Genomic DNA, 18,232 nt, shown 5'->3' on the forward strand with positions numbered 1-18,232 from the left:
GATTAAAGCAGGGTGGAGGGGTCTGGGAGGCTTGCCGCTGACTAGATGTCCCTGGAAGGATTAGTTACTGATCAAAATAACTACGCCAGTCCCTCCAAATTAATATGTCTGTGTCTTTAAACTGTCCCTATGGTTCGTTTCACCTCGACCCAGCAAGCAGGGGAAACAAACACACATACACATACATGTACATACATGCAAACATGCACACACAGAAAGGGACCCACGGTGCAAACCTGGTCCCTGATAATGTGTGGTGCCTGGGTGGTTCAGTCAGTTAAACATCTTTGGCTCAGGTCATGAGCTCACAGTTCATGAGTTCCAGTCCTGCATCGGGTGAGCCCTGCTTCTCTCTGTCTTTCTCTCCCTCCCCCCGCCCTGACTCTGCCCCTCATGGGATTCTCTCTGTCTGTCTCCACTCGTGCCCTCTTCTCTCTCTCTCTCTGAAAAAAATAAAAATAAATAAATGTCCCTGATACTGTTTCTGAAAACCCTCAAGGGATGTAGTTCATTCTAGAAATACGGGCTCCTTAAACCAGCCCATAAACCTTGCATCACTGTCCTACAGGCCCATTTGGTGCTCATGTCCTTTTCATAACTAAAGCAACTGTGTTAGACTACAAGTAATTAAGCCCAAAATCACCATGTTAATAAGTGTGGGGGGTGTGTGAGTTGTTGAAGTCTTTCTCTCTTTTTTCTTCCTAGCCATAATAGTTTTTCAAACTGACTATTCTTTTCTTTTTAACGGTTATTTATTTAATTTTGAGAGAAGGTATATGCATGCACACATGAATGGGGGAGGGGCAGAGAGAGGAGGAGAGAGAGAGAATCCTAAGCAGGCTCTTTGCTGTCAGCATGGACACTTACGAACTGTGAGATCATGACCTGAGCTGAAATCAAGAGTCTGACACTTAACTGACTGAGCCAACCAGGTGTCCTCAAATTGAGTATTCTTTTGGTGATTAAGAATCCATACTCTTCATCTGCAGAGATTGACACTGCCCCCATGTAGGCAGTGGAGCTCAGTTGGCCTCTATGCCTTCTCTGTATGTCTGTTGCAGCCAATAGAGCACAGACAGGCATGCATGACTAGGTTGTTTCTAAAGATCATGTCTTACAGCCATCACACTTTGAGACTGAGAGGCTTATTTGGGGTTCATTTCCTTTATGTTAATTTAAGGGTAAAGTTATTTCTCATGTGAGACATTTATTGTACCTGTTGGACTAGACCCTCCCGGGGGAAGGCACTGAGCTATTGACCCCTAGGAGTCACCAGGTTGGCAACACCACATAATTAATGGCCTGAGGTGGGGAAGCACTTTCAGGGGTTGATTACCAGGAGGAAGAAACCAGGGGATTTCATCTAGAATTGGACACAGCTCTATGAGGGGACACCACCAACAGCCCTTGGCCTGTGCAAGGATGGAGATCTGCTGCCCAAAGAAAAGGATGGTGCAGATGTCCCCACCTTCCCCAGGGACCCACACCTGAACTGGTTTGAGGCCATCTAGTTCCCGAAAGTGAATTTCAACACTAACATGTTAGTCAGAGGTGAAGTTGGCCAATGCTTACTCTTCATAGTTAGCTTGTTGATTTTCCTGTCATGAAAGATCATTACACCTATAAAACAGTATTTGGCATCAGCACACAAAAGATACCATCTGTCTTCTCAGTGTTCATAATAGGCTGGAGTACCTGCTGTCCAGGGCCATTTGATGGTTGAAGGAGATAAAGCACATGAAAACCTTCTTTAATCTACAAAGCATGATACTGATATAAGGTGCTTATGGAAAAATCCCAACATTGACATTTTATGATCAGGGTGACCTGAGATTCATTTCTCTATTTTTTTCCCTCAAAATGCAAAGGTTCTTGGTGTTTCTGTTTCTCTTTTAATGTTCTATGTTACTCGGTTTACCCAAGTCAATGTTCTTAGTAATCAGTAATTGATTTGACCCAGTCTTAACCAAATGTTTTTGAAATGTTCTAGTTGGTTATTAGTACATGAGTATATTCATGTAGAGAAAGTGGTTGGATTGTCAGCCCTGGTATTCACCCGGAATGCATCTGCACAGGTGCACTAGACTAGAGAATTCATGAATCAATCAGCATGTGGTTTGCCACATCAGAGGGACACACTGAAGACTAGAGCTGCGGATATAAATGAGAGCAAACCTTGGTCACCAATGTCTAGTAGCTCCCTGTCAGTTTGTCATAATCAGTGTCGTGGAGAGCACTTCCTTGTAAACTTTCATGCACACTGGAATCACCTGGAATCTTGTTAGAATGCAGACTCTGATTTGGGGGGTCTGGGGCAGCACCTGATGGTCTGTGTTTCCAACTGTCTCTAGGTGGTGAGACCAATGCTGCTGGTCCTACAACTGCATTTTGAGTAGCAAAGAGCTAGAGGAAATAATAATGATTAATTATTACTTATTAAGTACGATTATAATTTCAGGGGCTTTCTATATCTGTGCTAGGGACCATATATACATTATTTCTAATCCTCATGGCAACCCTGAAATTAGGATCATGAAGACACCATGGCTCAGAGAGTGAGATACTTGTCTACAATCAGTCATTCAATAAATATGTAGCAAATATTGGATTTGAACCCAGGCCTGCCTCGATGCTAGAGCCCATATTTTGCCACTGTATGGCACAGCTCCACAGACTTTGGGATCCAGTGCACCCGGGTTGCTTAATTCCACATTAGCTCTGTGAGTGGGTGCAGGGACCTCCCCCTCTGTGCTCTCCTGTGCTCCTGATCCATGGAATGGGGGATATCAGAGCTTCTTCCAATGGCCTGTGTGGGTCCCACATGCGTTACAGTGCTTGGTGCACTGGAGGTGCTCAATAAAGTTAGTCTCCTGCCGTTTAGAAATACAACATATAGAGCAAAGGTCAAAAGTAGATTACGTGTGTACTAAAACTCTTGGGTGAAACATTTATACCTAAGATGGCTTTATTTTCTCTGTTATACAAGTTTTAGAATTAGGATTCCTTTCCTTAATGAGAGGGAAGTGACCCTGTGGGGAGGGGGGATGGTAGTGAGATGCTATGTTATACCCTTAGCTGGTGCAGTGGAAGAGGGCTCTAATTTTCCAGGAGATCAAAGTCTAAGACTACCCATTAGGCAATAACAGGTGTGGCTTCCTGTCATAGATGCCATTAAGAAAAACCAAAACCAGCCATGTGATGTTTAGGCTCCAGGTACTGGATTGGGTAAGGTGAAATGCTTAAGGTAAACATAGGTTGGTTTCATCATATGTGTCTTTCCCTAAATTGTCTCAAGAAAGAAGATTTTAATAAGTTTGTATAGCCGTAGAAACATATATTTATATGCTGCTTTGACATTACAAAGTTCTGCTTCCCATTAATCTTCATTTAAGATTATAATCTGAGTCATCACCTCTCTGGGGTCAGGCAGCAGCTATAACAAACACTGCCATCCCCTGAGGCTCCGCCTGCTTCATCCACGACAGATGCAAGTGAACAAGTAGAAGAAGGTACTCACAACATTTGGAGGCAGACGGTAGGGTCCTTGGAAGCAGGGGGTGACCCATCCTTGACACCTCGGGAAAGAGCAGCCTCCTGACTGCCAATTACTAGTATTTATGTGAGCAGTATATTACAGCCCATGCCAAGAATCACATTCTATTCATATTTTGCTCTTTTCATTGACCTTACTAATTTGTTATTCATTGTCAACAGCTTCAGGGGTTTCCAAAATTCTCAAGTCATCCAGATTTAATCTGATTCAGTTAGAATGTTGCCTAATCTTACAGTAAACAACTTGTTGTTTGGGATAGTTATTCTCTTCAATGGAGATTTTCACAACATCTTGAGTAGACAAAATACAGGCAGAAGCTCCAGGTTTTGTCCCTCACTTACTCCACCCTAGGCATCATGGCCTCCTTGCTATTCTTCATGCATGCCAGACCCTCTCCCAGGGCCTGGAAAGTTCTTTCAGCTCCTTCCTGTTGGGCCTGTTAGTCTGTGATGTTGAATGCGTGGTCTACACACGGTGCCGTGCTGCTTGAGGGCAGGGTTGTTCCATGAAGTCCTTTAGATTTGCTTCCCTACTCAACGCTTGGTGCAGGGGCAGCAGCAGCAACATCGCCTGGGAGCATGGCGGAAATGCCGAACTTCTGGCCTCACCCAGACCTCCTGAATCAGAGTGTGCAGTCAAACGAGACTCCGAGGGATTCACGTGTGCACGTTACAGATAGGGAAGCACTACCTTAAAACACAAGAGGAAGTTTTGTCTTCAGCACAGAAAGCAGGTTGCATGGACTCTAGCTAGAAGATGTCAAAGTAAAACCAACCAACGGTGGTTGAAAACCTGCCCTGTGTAAGGACTTGGAATAATAAATCATGGTTTAGGATGACACATTCCTGCCCAATGAATTGGGGCCCAGTATTCAGAACATGTAACAAGTTAGTGTATAATGTTTTACATGTATGTATGTAAGATCCACCAGTGTAGCGATTCTGATATTAACACTAGATACATTTCAGCCACCCAGGAAGGAAATTTGGTCCTCGCTACAGATTCTGAAACCAGGCAGCCTTATCTCTCAGCCTGTCCTGACTGTGTTACTACAGGAAAGAATAGTCATCTTGCAGTCCTGTCACCAGTAAAGACAAGTTCTGGTTAGGTATGAGGTATGATGTAGCGTCTACTTAGGACGTTTCAGTCTAAGCCAAAACATCTCTAGGATGGAAATGCTAGAGATAGAAAGCAGACATGTAATTACAAATACTCTCTTTTTGAAAAACCAGGGACGTTTTGCCCTTCACCTTGAAGTTGCCTTATGCCATTTCAACAGCCAAGACGGAGGCTCAACTTGAAGAACTAGCCCAACTGGGACTAAGTAAGTGGGTCCCCCTGCCCAGGTCTCTCTTGGAATGAATCTATGGAACACAGTCAGTGTTAGGCTGGCTGATGATACATTGTTGAAAAATAATCCCTATCTCCATGGCAAAACTTGGCCCTGAATCACACCTGCTGAGATTCTTTTTTCTAAGTCAGACATTTTACTGACTCTCAGAGGGGAGCGCTCAGTTTATCTGGGTAACCCCCACACCTCCCCAGCAGCTCCCATCAATGAGTTTCAGCTACCCTAAGTGTCCCGGTCCTAATGGAACATAAACTTCTCAAATGGGTCATGTCTTTCCTTTCTGTGGCATCTTGCTCGGGAAAGGCTGTGCTTGACAGAAAAGGAAATAGCACAGTACATCTCACGTGCGTGAGTTTTGTTCCGGAGAAACACACGGGCATTGACGGCCCGTCTGTGCTTTGAGGAATTTGACCGTGCAGACATCTAGACTAACATCTGTCTCACTTCCTCTCTTGTTCAATTTTGGTCCTGGTGTTCTGGGCCATGTCCCTTATCCTGCCATGCATCCTTGCCCTGGCCAGCTGGACACTTGCTTCCCCCTCCTGCCCCTTTGCCAATGCCCCTGAACACAATACCGTGCTTCTGGACAGTGGTTGATGATGGATCAGGATGTACAGTTCACCCAGTTTCACTTCCTCGTCCCATTGCCATGAGGAATTTGTGTGGGTTTAACTTTTGCCAAAAAAAAAAAAAAAAAAAAGTTTCCCCCCTAGATTGGAAGGGGAAATTCTCTTAAGATTTTAGGGCTTCAGTCTTCCAAAAGATTGACAACCAGGCCATAAGATTTGAATGGAAATTTGAGATTCCGAAATGCAACTCCTGGGACTCCTGGAGCCTATGAGAAACCTGGAGGGAGATTCAGATTCCCTTCTCAAACTTAGATTCTTTTGAAAGAATTGCTACATGTGTCTGAGGCCTGTCTGATGTGTCCCTTCTGAAAAGTTACGCCATCTCTTGCAATGGTGTTTCACACACCTTTTGGAGAGGGTTTAAAACTTTTCCCGAATTTCAGTTAATATAACCAGCTAGACTGTAAGCCTCTTGAAGACCTGTACCAGGTGTCAGTTTTTGCTGGTGACCTCCACCCACTTAACTCCTGGTGCTGTGGTCAGTGTGCAGAGTATACTTTGTGGCAGGCCTGAAGGACTGAAGTATCCTGGTCAGCTTCCTGCACAGACAAATTTAAGAATACCTTGTTCCATGGCCACTGACCATAGAAGCAAATGATGTCCAATTAATATATACTCAATTCGTAATGGCCAATGTATACATTATTCATTTTGGGAAGAGACAGCACTTTGTAAAACTCTGTGCCTCATTTATTTGTTTTTCCAACAAATGTTTCTGGAGGATCTGCTATGTGGCAGGCCAGGCTCCACACTGAGGGGTCAAAGGTTAATAATGTCCATAGCTGCCCTCCCCCACTACCCAGGTTTATAGTCCATGTGGAAGCTAAGTGTACTATGCCTTATAAAGTCTACCAGTGGTGTCAGTAGAAGCCTAAGAAGGACCCAAAGGTGGTGGAAACCATTCCACCAAGACCCAAACTGGGCAATAGAAGTGCATATAAGGTGAGCCAATGAGTAATTTAAAAATTTCTAGTAGCTCTGTTAAAGACAATGAAAAAGACACAGGTGAAAATTAATTTTTATAATTTATTTTAGTTAATGTAATATATATGAAATGTCACTTCAACATAGAATCAATATACTTTACAAGTATTAATGAGATATTTTACATTCCTTTTTTTCATACTAAATGTTTGAATCCAGCCTGTGTTATCCTTATCTCTTTTGGAGCATTAAATTTTCATCAGAAACACACAATCTGTATTTAGAGCTGATTAAATTTATAGTTGAGAAACGATTGAACAGTTTTCCAGTGATTGAATTGCATGTCTGTTTTTAAACTTAAATGGACTGACGTGATTTAAAATTGAAGCCCTCTGTCGCGTTGGCTCACTAGCCACAGGTGACCATTGGCTCTTGTGTTGGACGACACAGAGCAAAGAGGAGAGGAAGAGCAGGTGACTGGGCCACAATATCAAGCATGTTTATAACAGAGAGGGCAGGGCAAGGACTCCCAACGTCAGCCTCCTTGCTGTCCGCCATGATCAGCCATTCTGGGCCCATAGGGGAAAAAAAATACATTTTAGGCAAACACCACAAGGCAGAGCTATAGAGAGAGAATAAACCTGTTCCAAATGGAAATTAGCAGCAGGTAACATTTATCACCACCACTGCCTCCCTGGATTCGTGCGGAAAACTGAGCCCCATGTGTAGGTGACATGGGCCATACAGACAGCTGCAGTAAGCCATGTGCGCTGTGCCAAAGAGTGTTGGGTGTGTAAGCCACGGTGAGAAGGGCTAGGATTTGCAGAGTACGGGCAGCTAACCACTAAGATAAACGGTTGAACTTGCACTTAGCATTTGCATCGGCCTGCTGTCCTTTTTTTTTCTGCTGATGGGTTCCATGAGTGTATTTTTCCTCTGTTTGGGGTTTTAATGCTGAACGTGTAAAACCCTAAGCAGATTGTGTAACATCCCCCAGGCCCAGCTGCTGGTCCTGCCCATTAAAGGGGAACTGCCAGGTCCTCCACGGAGGGCACCTCCAGGAGAAGTAGATTGGGAAGGGTGGCTTGCTTTGCGAGGAGACTCAGTTTTTGTTAAGCGTGTCCGGGAGCTCCGTGGTCCTTTCCAGGCTTACACTGTAACAATTCCAATTCTTTCTTTCCTTACCTGTGCAAAGGCTGGGCTGGCTTTGTATGTTGGCCAAGCCATTTCTCAAGGGCTCTGAAGGTGAAAAGCCCCTTGAGCCTTCCTGTGAGCCCACAGCTGGGCCTGGCAGCATTTCCACCCTTTCCAGTAAAGGGAATGCAGTCCAAGCAAAAAAGAAAAAGAAAAAAAACACTCAAGTGTGGCACCTCCCCCTTGAAAGACGTGTGTTGTCATGCAAGTGTGCTTTTTTTAATTTGTGAAGGAATGGCCCAAGAGTACTGTATTTACATTCTTGTGTTCACTGATAATGACTTTCAGATTTTTGGAGCTCTCCAGCTGACAACAAACCCCCAAACCCTCCACCTCCCCATAGGCCTCTCTCCTCAGACGGTGTTTGTCCTGCCTCTCGTCAGCTCTGCCTTATAAATGGAGTGCATTCTATAAAAACCAGGACGCCTTCGGAGCTGGAGTGCAGCCAGACCAACGGAGCCCTGTGTTTTATTAATCCTCTTTTCTTGAAAGTGCACAGCCAGGACCTCAGTGGAGGCCTGAAACGGCCCTGCACAAGGACTCCCAACGCGAATGGCACCGAGAGGCCTCGGTCCCCCCCACCCAGGCCCCCGCCACCCGCTATTAATAGTCTCCACACAAGCCCTCAGCTGTCCAGGACTGAAACCCAGGCGAGCATGCCAGAAACAGTCAACCATAACAAACATGGGAACGTAGCTCTGCTTGGAACGAAACCAACCCCCATCCCTCCACCCCGGCTGAAGAAGCAGGCTTCTTTTCTCGAGGCAGAAGGCAGCGTAAAGACCTTGACCGGCGGCCGGCCTCGTCCCGGCCAGGAGCGGGAGCCGGGGGAGCCGGGGCCGGGCACAGCTGGCGGGCCAGGTGGGGCCCCGCCTGCGGAGCCTCCGGAGGATTGCACAAGGGCCGCCGGCCCTGAATCACGGCCCCCGTGGCATGGAGGCAGACAGAGGCTGAGCGACATGAGCATTTCCACTTCCTCCTCCGACTCGCTGGAGTTCGACCGCAGCATGCCCCTGTTTGGCTACGAGGCGGACACCAACAGCAGCCTGGAGGACTGCGAAGAGGAGAGCGACCAGGAGACCATGGCCCCCCCTGTCAAGTCCAAAAAGAAGAGGAACAGCTCCTTCGTGCTGCCCAAGCTCGTCAAGTCCCAGCTGCGCAAGATGAGCGGGGTGTTCAGCTCCTTCATGACCCCCGAGAAGCGCATGGTCAGGAGGATCGCCGAGCTGTCCCGGGACAAGTGCACCTATTTCGGCTGCCTGGTGCAGGACTACGTGAGCTTTCTGCAGGAGAACAAGGAGTGCCACGTGTCCAGCACGGACATGCTGCAGACCATCCGGCAGTTCATGACCCAGGTGAAGAACTATCTGTCTCAGAGCTCAGAGCTGGACCCCCCCATCGAGTCGCTGATCCCCGAAGACCAAATCGGTAAGTCCCCACTTTGCCTTTTTTTTTCTTTTTAAACATAAAACTACTGTAACCTCACAGGACACTGTGTCCGATGGCAGTGATCTTGGATGAAGTTTTCTCTGGAGTTCAAAACAACACACTCCACCCCCTCCACCCATTTGAATGGGACCTGAGCTTCTCAAAGCAGACCTCACCTTATACCTGACTCCTGCTACCTGCCTGCTACCTGCCGGGCTAGTTTTCAAGGAGCCCCTGATGGGAACCTCAGAGCGGTTCTGCTCAGGGGTAGAATTTGCCTTCCGAGGGTCCAATTGCCCACCTGGTCTTGTGCTGTGTGTGCTGAGTGTTTCCTGAAAGGGCATCCTGCAGGCAGTGCATGCCTGGAAAGGTATGTGTGCTGTCTTCTGACAGAGTGTTTTCTTCTGCTTTGTTTGGGAAGTACACTTTTCATTGAGGTACAGTGTATGTTCAGAAGAGTGCAGACATCACGGGTGTGCAGCTGGAGGAGTGTCCGCAGTGAACACACCTTGTGACAAGTGAGAGCTCAGTAAGCACGACAGAACCCACAACCAGAAGCCCCCCTGGGACCACCACCCTGTCACCCTTCTCCCAAAAGGGTAACCGCCTTGCTGGCTTCTTTCTGATGCCAGCGAATTCCTTAAGTGGCATGGTTTGGGAGTAACTTGAAAAAAAAAAAAAAAAAAAGACAAGTTTGTGTACCTTTCAAATAAGTAACATATTTGGAGGTCACATGAAAGGTGTTTTCTCCAAAGTCAAGGGGAAATATTTTCTTTATAACCTCATCGAAGGGCTGAATTGTTAATAGTTACTTTGGCCAAGAAAAATTTGAATTTGGCAAGGCATCTTTTTTCCAGGGTAAGAGTGTTGCAAGGATTTTTTTTTCTTTATTAATTTCAGAAGATTCTTTCTAAAGGGCTAATTTCAGTGTGGCTCGTTCACTGGGCAGCCACAGCCGAAAGAGCTACCAAATTATTTCCAGGCAGTTCATAAAGCTAAACCCAGATTTCTTCTTTCTGATTGGGTCTGTTTGTTGAAAGTAGTAAACAGTATGTGGTAGAGAGTGGACTCTCTCTCTCTCTCTGTCTCTGTCTCTGTCTCTGTCTCTTTCTCCTTTAAGTGAGTTTCAGCAGCTCTTTGATTTTCTCACAAAGGAATCAAAGCCTTGTTTGTTTTCTCGGGGTTTGAGCCTGGTTGATGGGGCGGGGTTAGAGCTGGGTGTTGCTGAGGAGAGAGTCTGGAAGGAATGTGCCCTTGTGGTGTGCTTGGAACTGAAAAAGGTTTCTAGGGGAAGGCAGAATAGGCACCCAGGCCATCCTGTCCCATCCCACCAGAGCCCACCTCTCAGGGGAGACCAGTTCAGATGCAATATTAACAGGGACTCTGAACCTTCATGAGAAGCTTCCTCTGGGGGTGTCCGGTGGGGGGAGCCAGGCAGGCGCTGATGTCAGCCCTGAGTTATGTGGCCCCAGCGCCAACCAGCCCACAGAGACAAGGCTCCCCAGGGAACAAGGGTCATCCCTTCCTTCCCTTCCTCTCTTTCCTTCCCGCTGAGATTGTAAGCACCAACCAAAGTACTGGTCCCCAGTGGCTTCTTTTAAAGTGAAGTTCGGATATGATATTTGCTCCCAGAGCACAAGCGTTCATTTTCTCCAAAAACAAACATACACTTTGCTGCTCTGGACAGATGCAGCGTTTAATTTAAAATCTAAAGTCATGACAAGAAGGGATGTTGACATCTATGGAGGCTCTAATAGGAGCCAGGATTCTGTCCAAGTGATGTAAGCGTGTCCTGACCTCGCCCTGGTGAAACAGGCACCAGCATCCCCTGTGGAGTGGAGAATGCAGGACTTTGCCAGGTGGAGCCCTTTGTCCCAGGGGCCACACCAGCTAGTAACCAGCAGGTGCAGCATTTGGAAGAGTAGGCTAGCCCTTTGTTGAGGCAGCTCAGACTAAAATTTTGTATGGAGGTGTGGGTGTGGCCAACTAAGCATTGCCCCACTTTTTTATTGGCTTGTTTGTTTTGGTTTTTTAAACTTTTGCAGTAAAGCAGGAACTTCATCACATGTTGCTTCCCCAATGAAAGCATCATTCAGTTTTGAAAGTACAATAAATGTGTTGTTGGGCTTTTAAAATTAAGAGAAAGGTAAACCAGAGCAGAGGTTAACCTGAGAAACTCAACACTAGTTCAAATGCAGAGAAAGAGGTGACCCTAAGGATCAGAAAACTGATCCCTTTAAATATGTAAGTTACTAGTTTAGGACTCTGACAAAAAAGTGGACTTATCTAATTGTTTTACATAGTCATAAATGAAGTGCTCATTGGTTTACTATAGACTTGTTAATATAATCACTCCTTTGAGCCTTGTAACCAAATCAAGGTTCGTACATTTATGTAAATATTGTTCATGTTTTGCAAATTCAAGAGCAGAGGCCATGATGTAAAAAGTGACTTGTAGTGACTGCTGGTTAGTAGGGTAGCTTGGATTCAACCCAGATCTTTCCTCCATTGTTTGCTTATTCCCACCATATCTCACTTACTGGAGGAAAGTAATTCACTTTTAATGTATTCACTCCAAATGGATTCACTTTGAATGCCATCTCTGGAATACCAAGCCTCAAGATGGTTCTGAACAGGTGTCTACTAACACTCCTAAGGCTTTTCAAGAATGCCAGTCTGGTCCTGTCCTCCTTTCCCACAACTTCTGAAGATGATAGCTCTGAACTAGGAGGTGAGAATTTACATTTAAAACCTGCATTTACAGAATGACCATCCCAGAATCAAGGAAGCTGGAGGAGGCATTTCACTGGCTTAACCCATGTAGAATTAGAGCTGTCGTTCACATGTGAAAAATGACCATACGAATGCATGCATGTATACACGTAGTATATGGAGATGTTGCTAATCTCTCTTCTTCAGAGAGTGGTTCTTCAGTTGCCTAGAGAAAAGCCAAGGAAGACACTAAGTAGCTCTCACCCAGTGCCACTTTATCCATATATTCTTGTCCCAACCCTTTAAATCGGCACTTTCTAGATAAGGATAAAATGATAAATAAGTCAGTCTCAAAACACACACACACACACACACACACACACACACACACCCTGCCACTCTAAATGCTTGTGTCCTATTATGGAAAAGTTGCATCCTGTTTAGACTACTCTTTAAAGTACTCTCACCCAAAAGCCCTGACTTTTAGAGGTTCTTTGATAAATATTGGTTGATTGACATCAGCTTCGCTCTCCTGGTTGGAGAACGAAGCCAATGAGGGGGAGACGTGGTGGGCTCCCAGGGAAGTCAGGTCTCTGTTCATTCCAGGGCCACATATGGTTTCCCTTCTGGATAGCTCTCCACTCACCCTCACTCCCCCACCCCCACAAAGCGGTACATGAAAGGACAAACAGATGCTTTAACAAAAAGTGCACATAGTTTCAGGTCTTACTAGAAAGCCCTGGGATCAGTAACTTCATTGACAGTGAGATATACTCATTACTGGTGTGTCAAGTGTAGATAGGGTATGACATTACTCATTACTCCAACATGTGTTCCTCATTGGTGAGCTCCCACATGGTACCACTCTTGCTTCAGTCGTTTTCAACCAATGGGAGAGATTAGTTCAGAATTTCTGATCGTGAAATCTCCACTCTGCAGAACTTGGTACATTTTTGTGGTTAGCATTTTGATTTTATTCAAGTAAAAGAACTTTTATATCTGATTTGACGTTAATCTTGGGAAAGCCCTCTGTTTTCAAGTTTTGTGTCAAGAAAAACAAAGTGTGTCCAACTCCAAAAATCTCAATAATCCCAAATTTGTTATTTCATTCAAACAACCCACCACCAACTGTCAACAACAAAAACACCCCAGGTGTTTGTATTCCTAAGTCAATAACAAAAAAAAAAAAAAAAAAAAAAAAAAAAAAAAAACAAACCCAGGACAATAACGGTTATGCTTTATTTAATTGCTATATAGTAAAACATGTATTTTCTCTAAAGAGCACTTTAATTGTTTGAAGAAAAAGCATCTTTAAATTCAATTTATATTCATGTGATTTTTTTTAAATAGAGAAACAATACTGAAAAGTGAGCATAGCAGAATAAGAAAGGGGGTTTGAAGTAACTCTCTAGGAGTTAAACAATTACAACTACTTTGCTTCATGAATCTGTCTCAAGCTTCAATATCTAGTGTGATTTGTTTTTTAATTTTTATTTTGTTTAATTATTTATTTTGAGAGAGACAGAGATAGTGAATGGGGAGGGGCAGAGAGAGAGAGAGAGAGAGAGAGAGAGAGAGAATCCCAAGCAGGCTCCACACTGTCAGTGCAGAGCCTGATGTGAGACTTGAACTCATGAACCATGATGTTATGACCTGAGCTGAAACCAAGAGTTGGATGCTGAACCAACTGAGCCACCCAGGTGCCTCTTGTTTTTTTAATTTTTAATTCACAGTTTGGTTCAAGCCCTGGAGTTATTATCTGCTCTTTTTAATTTTTTAATTTTAATTCTTATACTTTTATTTTAGAGAGGGAAGGCACAAGTGAGGGAGAGGGGCAAAGGAAGAGAGAGAGAATCCTAAGCAGGCTCCCCCTTATCATGGAGCCAGACGCGATGCTCAATCCCACGACCCTGGGATCATGACCTGAGTCAAAATCAAGAACCAGATGCTCAACTGACGGAGTCACCCAGGTGCCCCTCTTTTTCAGTTGAAGAGCCACCAGAGTGGCATATTGATGCCAAGTTGATTAGAACCTCAAGTCTGACTTCTGATCTAGAACATGTGACCATATCTCCTGCATGGAGTGAATGTCCTTACACAGTTAGCAAAGGATAGAGAGAAAGGAGAAAGATTGACCTCTTGGAACATGTAAAAAGAATGTCTGTATTAGTTTTGAAAATTAGTTTAAATGTAAGACCCCAGCAGGAAGTACCTCTTTTTTTCCATGGGGCATATTTTGTTGTACATTTTTACCTTAGGGCATCGAAAATTGGGTTAATTATATCAACTAAAAGAAGGGTCACAACTCTGGAGTTAAGGATCTGTGTCAGGAGTCTCCAACTCCATAATACTCTGTGCAGGGGTACTGATACCCTCAGTAATTCCCACCGTTAGCAACATGGGAACTGAGATGGCATCACAAAATAAGGTTCATGGAGATGTCTGTGCTGGAGTGTTTTCTGACTATGTCCTGAGAATCTTCCAGAGAGAGATCAGTACTTCCCAGGCAGGAAACATCATCAGGCAAAAGAATCTTACAGTAATTGAGTGCATGAACAAGGGGACACTTGAGAGGCTACATTGATTGAAATGGAGGCATCAGAATCTTTGAGGCTTGGACATGTCTTCCACTACTCCACTCCCACCAACAGGATGCCCTGATTGGCTGTCTTACTATGTAGACTGAGCCCTCACCATCCGGGGACCCACCCCCAGGCTAGCCTCGCTTACCCAGTCTGTCTACAGAGAACAGGCCAGTACAGTAGCACGCTCCACCTTACCTCTCAGAGGACGGTGTCCACTTTGGAGACTCTTACTTACTGTCCAAGCCCTGGGGCTTCTTTTTAGAAACCAGAACTCATAGCCTGCCTCCTTTTGTCAAGGCCAAGAGTATGTGTTAAATGCATACTGTGTTTTTAATAGAAGCAAGTGAAAGTCCCCCTAATCCCTCGCCGGTGTGTGGTTCTTGAGGGTTTATGGAGCACTTTTATGCAGAGAATCCCCTTAAATCCCCTTAATGCCTTGGGGTCCCATTTATTAACCTCATTTTTAGAGATGAGGAAACAAAAGCTTAGCAAGGTCAAGCGGGGGTAACAAGTGGGAGTGAACCAACTCATCTGGAGAGCTTTTCACACCACCCAGGGTGGCTACACTGCCTTTTGGGGCCATTTTATGAGGAGAGAAGAAGACCACAGTGGTGAAGTCACCCTACCAGGGGGTGCCTGCTCTCCACAAGACTTACCCTAGATCAAGTTCTGCTCTGTAAAATTAAATGCCAGCCCTTTCCCTTCCCTCCATACTCTATTCTGCAGGAGCAGGACACTAAGCACTGTCCACACCCAAGGGATGAGGTTAGAATTCAGCTCTACCTCCCCAAGGCCAGAGGAGCTGCATCAATTATTTAGAATTTTTTAGTAAGGAAGATTGGGCTCTTCTCCACTGCTTTTGTTTTTGCTGGCCCTTTACTAGAAGGTACTGAAATCAGTCGGACAGATTCTATGCATAAACCATTACCTATATTTTTGCATAATGCCTTTCCTTGAAGCCCATCAAAATGAACAAACACCTGGGGCACCTGGGTGGCTCAGTCGGTTGAGCGTCCAACTTCGGCTCAGGTCATGATCTCGTGGTTCGTGAGTTTGAGCCCCACATCCGTCTCTGTGCTGACAGCTCAGAGCCTGGAGCCTGCTTCGGATTCTGTGTCTCCTCTCTATGCTCCTCCCCTGCTCACACCCTGTCTCTCTCTCAAGAATAAATAAAGAAAAAAAAATTTTTTTTTAAAAATGAACAAAAACCTAAGGGAATCACCACCCCACAGCTTGCCATCTTTATTTTGGTGCCATCTCTGCTGGGCTGGGGGGACCTTCCTGTAAATGATAAAACATCCTTTATTATTTATTGTTTATGGGCTGAAGCATGCATTGCTCACATATGTAAAGCAAACCCGGATTAGAGAACACCCCTGCAGGGCAACAGGAGACCCCTGCAGGGATGGGGCTGGCTGCCCCACACCTGGGGGATGGCTTCATTGCCAGAGTCATGCTTCCTATATTCTGCAGGGGTAAGGAGAAAAGAAGCATAATTTTCATGTAGCCACCCAAAGGAAGGGTGAATTCAATTCAATTCAGTGAATTCAATTCAATTCAGAAGTCACTTTTGGAGTACCTGCTACCTGTGGGCCTCTAGCTAGGGACTGCAGCTGGCTCACCTGACAACCAACCATCAGGTCTGGTGTTCACAGGAGAGAGGTCTAGTTTGCTCTATGCCACAGTAGAGGCAACAGAGAACTCCAAGGACCCAGGGTGTGGGGAGGAGGTGGACAGGCAAGGCTGCACGGGAATCCATCCATGTTGGGAAAGGCGAGGAGCCCACCGGCCACAGGGAACAGCATGTGGAGAGGCACAGAGGCACAGAGGCACAGAGGGCTGCAATACTGTTGTCTTCAGTGAGAACATGGAATGAAGAAGGGAGGGCAAAGCAGGGGTGCTCCCACGGAAGCTGCCTGAGTCTTTAAGGTGGTGAAAAGCATTTTAGAAAACTCATCCCAAGCAGGGTAAGAGTCAAACTCTTTAACGATCTCTGGAGCCCAAGTACCAACCAATCGAATCAGACCTGTCCATAAACACCTGTGTGCCAGTGTGACAAGCTAGGATGTCAGAGACCTGGATAGACAGACGCAGAGTAGGGACAGCAGTGTGACACAGGCCTTCACAATTAGTAGACCAGAACCTGTCAGCAATGAACCGAATCCACCCTTCATCCCTCATGATTCCTCATCTAAAATGGGGCTGTGGGGGCTCTCCACCTCTCACTTCCTCTTGCTCCGAAAGACATACCACTGCCCAAGATGTTCAGCTTATCTGTGAGTTTGAGCTGTTAGGTGGGGACACAGTGGGGCTGTGACAAAACACCAGCAAATTCAGGGCAGGAAAACCCAGGGGCTTCAGATCTTCTGCCTTTGTACCTATGGGTGGGAGGGTCTGAGGAAAAGTAAGAAGGCACAAGAGAGAGAAAGATGTACAGGAAACCAGGCAGCTTCTCAATTAATTTATCAAAGCACTTTTGGTTCTCATTTCAAACCAAGTAAACCACAGTTAACACAGAAGAAAACAAACCCAAATGGGCATGAATCGCTAAACCTGGTGTCCCTATTCCAAAGCCACATTCAAAAGGAAAGAGGGAGCCAATGATTCTTGCCCATTTATGAGGTGACAGGTGCATATGAAATGCTCACCGAGTGGGATCTCACTTTATCCTCACAACAATCCCACTGGGAGGCTGTGAGTGATCCCATTTTGCAGATGAGGAAGCTGAGGCCCTGAAAGGTCACCTTCTTCTCTCAAGGTCACAAAGTAGAAATGGCTCATTTGGACTTCACATGTAACCCAAGAGACACTTGAACACCAGGTGGTCTGCTTTTTATGAGTAGTTTGTACAGAGGATTAGCAAAGTTCTCTTGTGGCTATGGGGCATCACATCCCAGCTCTGCTAAGACAGGATGGATAAATTTCTCAGCTGAAAGGCAGAAGGCATGTGGTGGTTCAGAGCACATGCTCAGGCTGGACTATTGGGTTTGAAGTCCCAGCTCTGCTGCTGCTGAGCTGTGCATACTTGATCATATGTCTTAACATCTCTGTGCCTCTGTTTCTTCATATGTAACATGAACCAGACATCACTCTGCCTGCCCCACTGACACTCACTTACCTGTTTGATTTCCAACTCCTGGTGCCTGTGACATTTTGCCTGACACTTTCTCATGCCACCAGAGCCCTTGTCCAGGGCAGTTGGAAAGACTGGGAAATTAATGCCCTCTCTGCTGTCCAGGAGCCTGATAGGAACAGGTGTATAAATACCCCAGCTGCCTCCCCTCTGGTGGGACAGCCCTGAGGCTTGCTCTACACCATGCCTTGGACTTCCAGCAGGGTTGAGCTGGTGGAGCTCCAGCTGCCCCCAGTAATAACTGGATTACAATTACTAATAAAGCACATAATGTTGGCTGCCTCCTCTCCCATCTCATTCCCCTTGTCTGCTGCCAGTGCTTCCTGGGCTCACCTCCCAGATGAACCACTCATACTTGAGTCCTTGTCTCAAGGTTGGCTTCTGGGAGAACCCAAGCTAAAACAAATATGGATTCTATACTCATTTAAGCCAAACAGTTGTTTAAATCCATAGGAAGTGCGTAACAGTGCTTGGAACACTCCAGCACCTGGTCAATGTCAGCTCTAATCTTTAATCCAATTAAACAGTCAAAGGAAGATATGTTAGCACATAAAGAAAATATCAAACTCGTCTTGCTGTTCTCGATGGAGGGAGGCCCGTTGTGCCACCTGGCTTGTTGGCAACAGCGACAGGCTTGCATTTCATCCCCACGACTCTGGGAGAGTCATTTGACTTCTAAGCCACCTGTGCATCTGCACGATGAGGGTGTCACTGGCTCCTGAT

At 45.6% G+C, this 18,232-nt stretch overlaps 1 protein-coding gene across 5 annotated transcripts in view; it reads left to right on the forward strand.

Annotated features, from left to right (window-relative positions):
- Positions 1–18,232, forward strand: part of RIN2 (Ras and Rab interactor 2) — a 226,817-nt gene that overhangs the window by 190,975 nt on the left and 17,610 nt on the right. For all 5 annotated transcript variants that reach the window (XM_030310181.1, XM_030310182.1, XM_030310183.1 and 2 more), the window contains 2 exons: positions 4,786–4,877; positions 7,940–9,079. In XM_030310181.1, coding sequence (XP_030166041.1) covers positions 4,786–4,877; positions 7,940–9,079 — 1,232 coding nt within the window. The remainder of the gene's footprint in view (positions 1–4,785; positions 4,878–7,939; positions 9,080–18,232) is intronic.

The sequence above is a fragment of the Lynx canadensis genome, chromosome A3 (genome assembly GCF_007474595.2).
Source record: "Lynx canadensis isolate LIC74 chromosome A3, mLynCan4.pri.v2, whole genome shotgun sequence".
NCBI classification, from domain to species: domain Eukaryota; kingdom Metazoa; phylum Chordata; class Mammalia; order Carnivora; family Felidae; genus Lynx; species Lynx canadensis.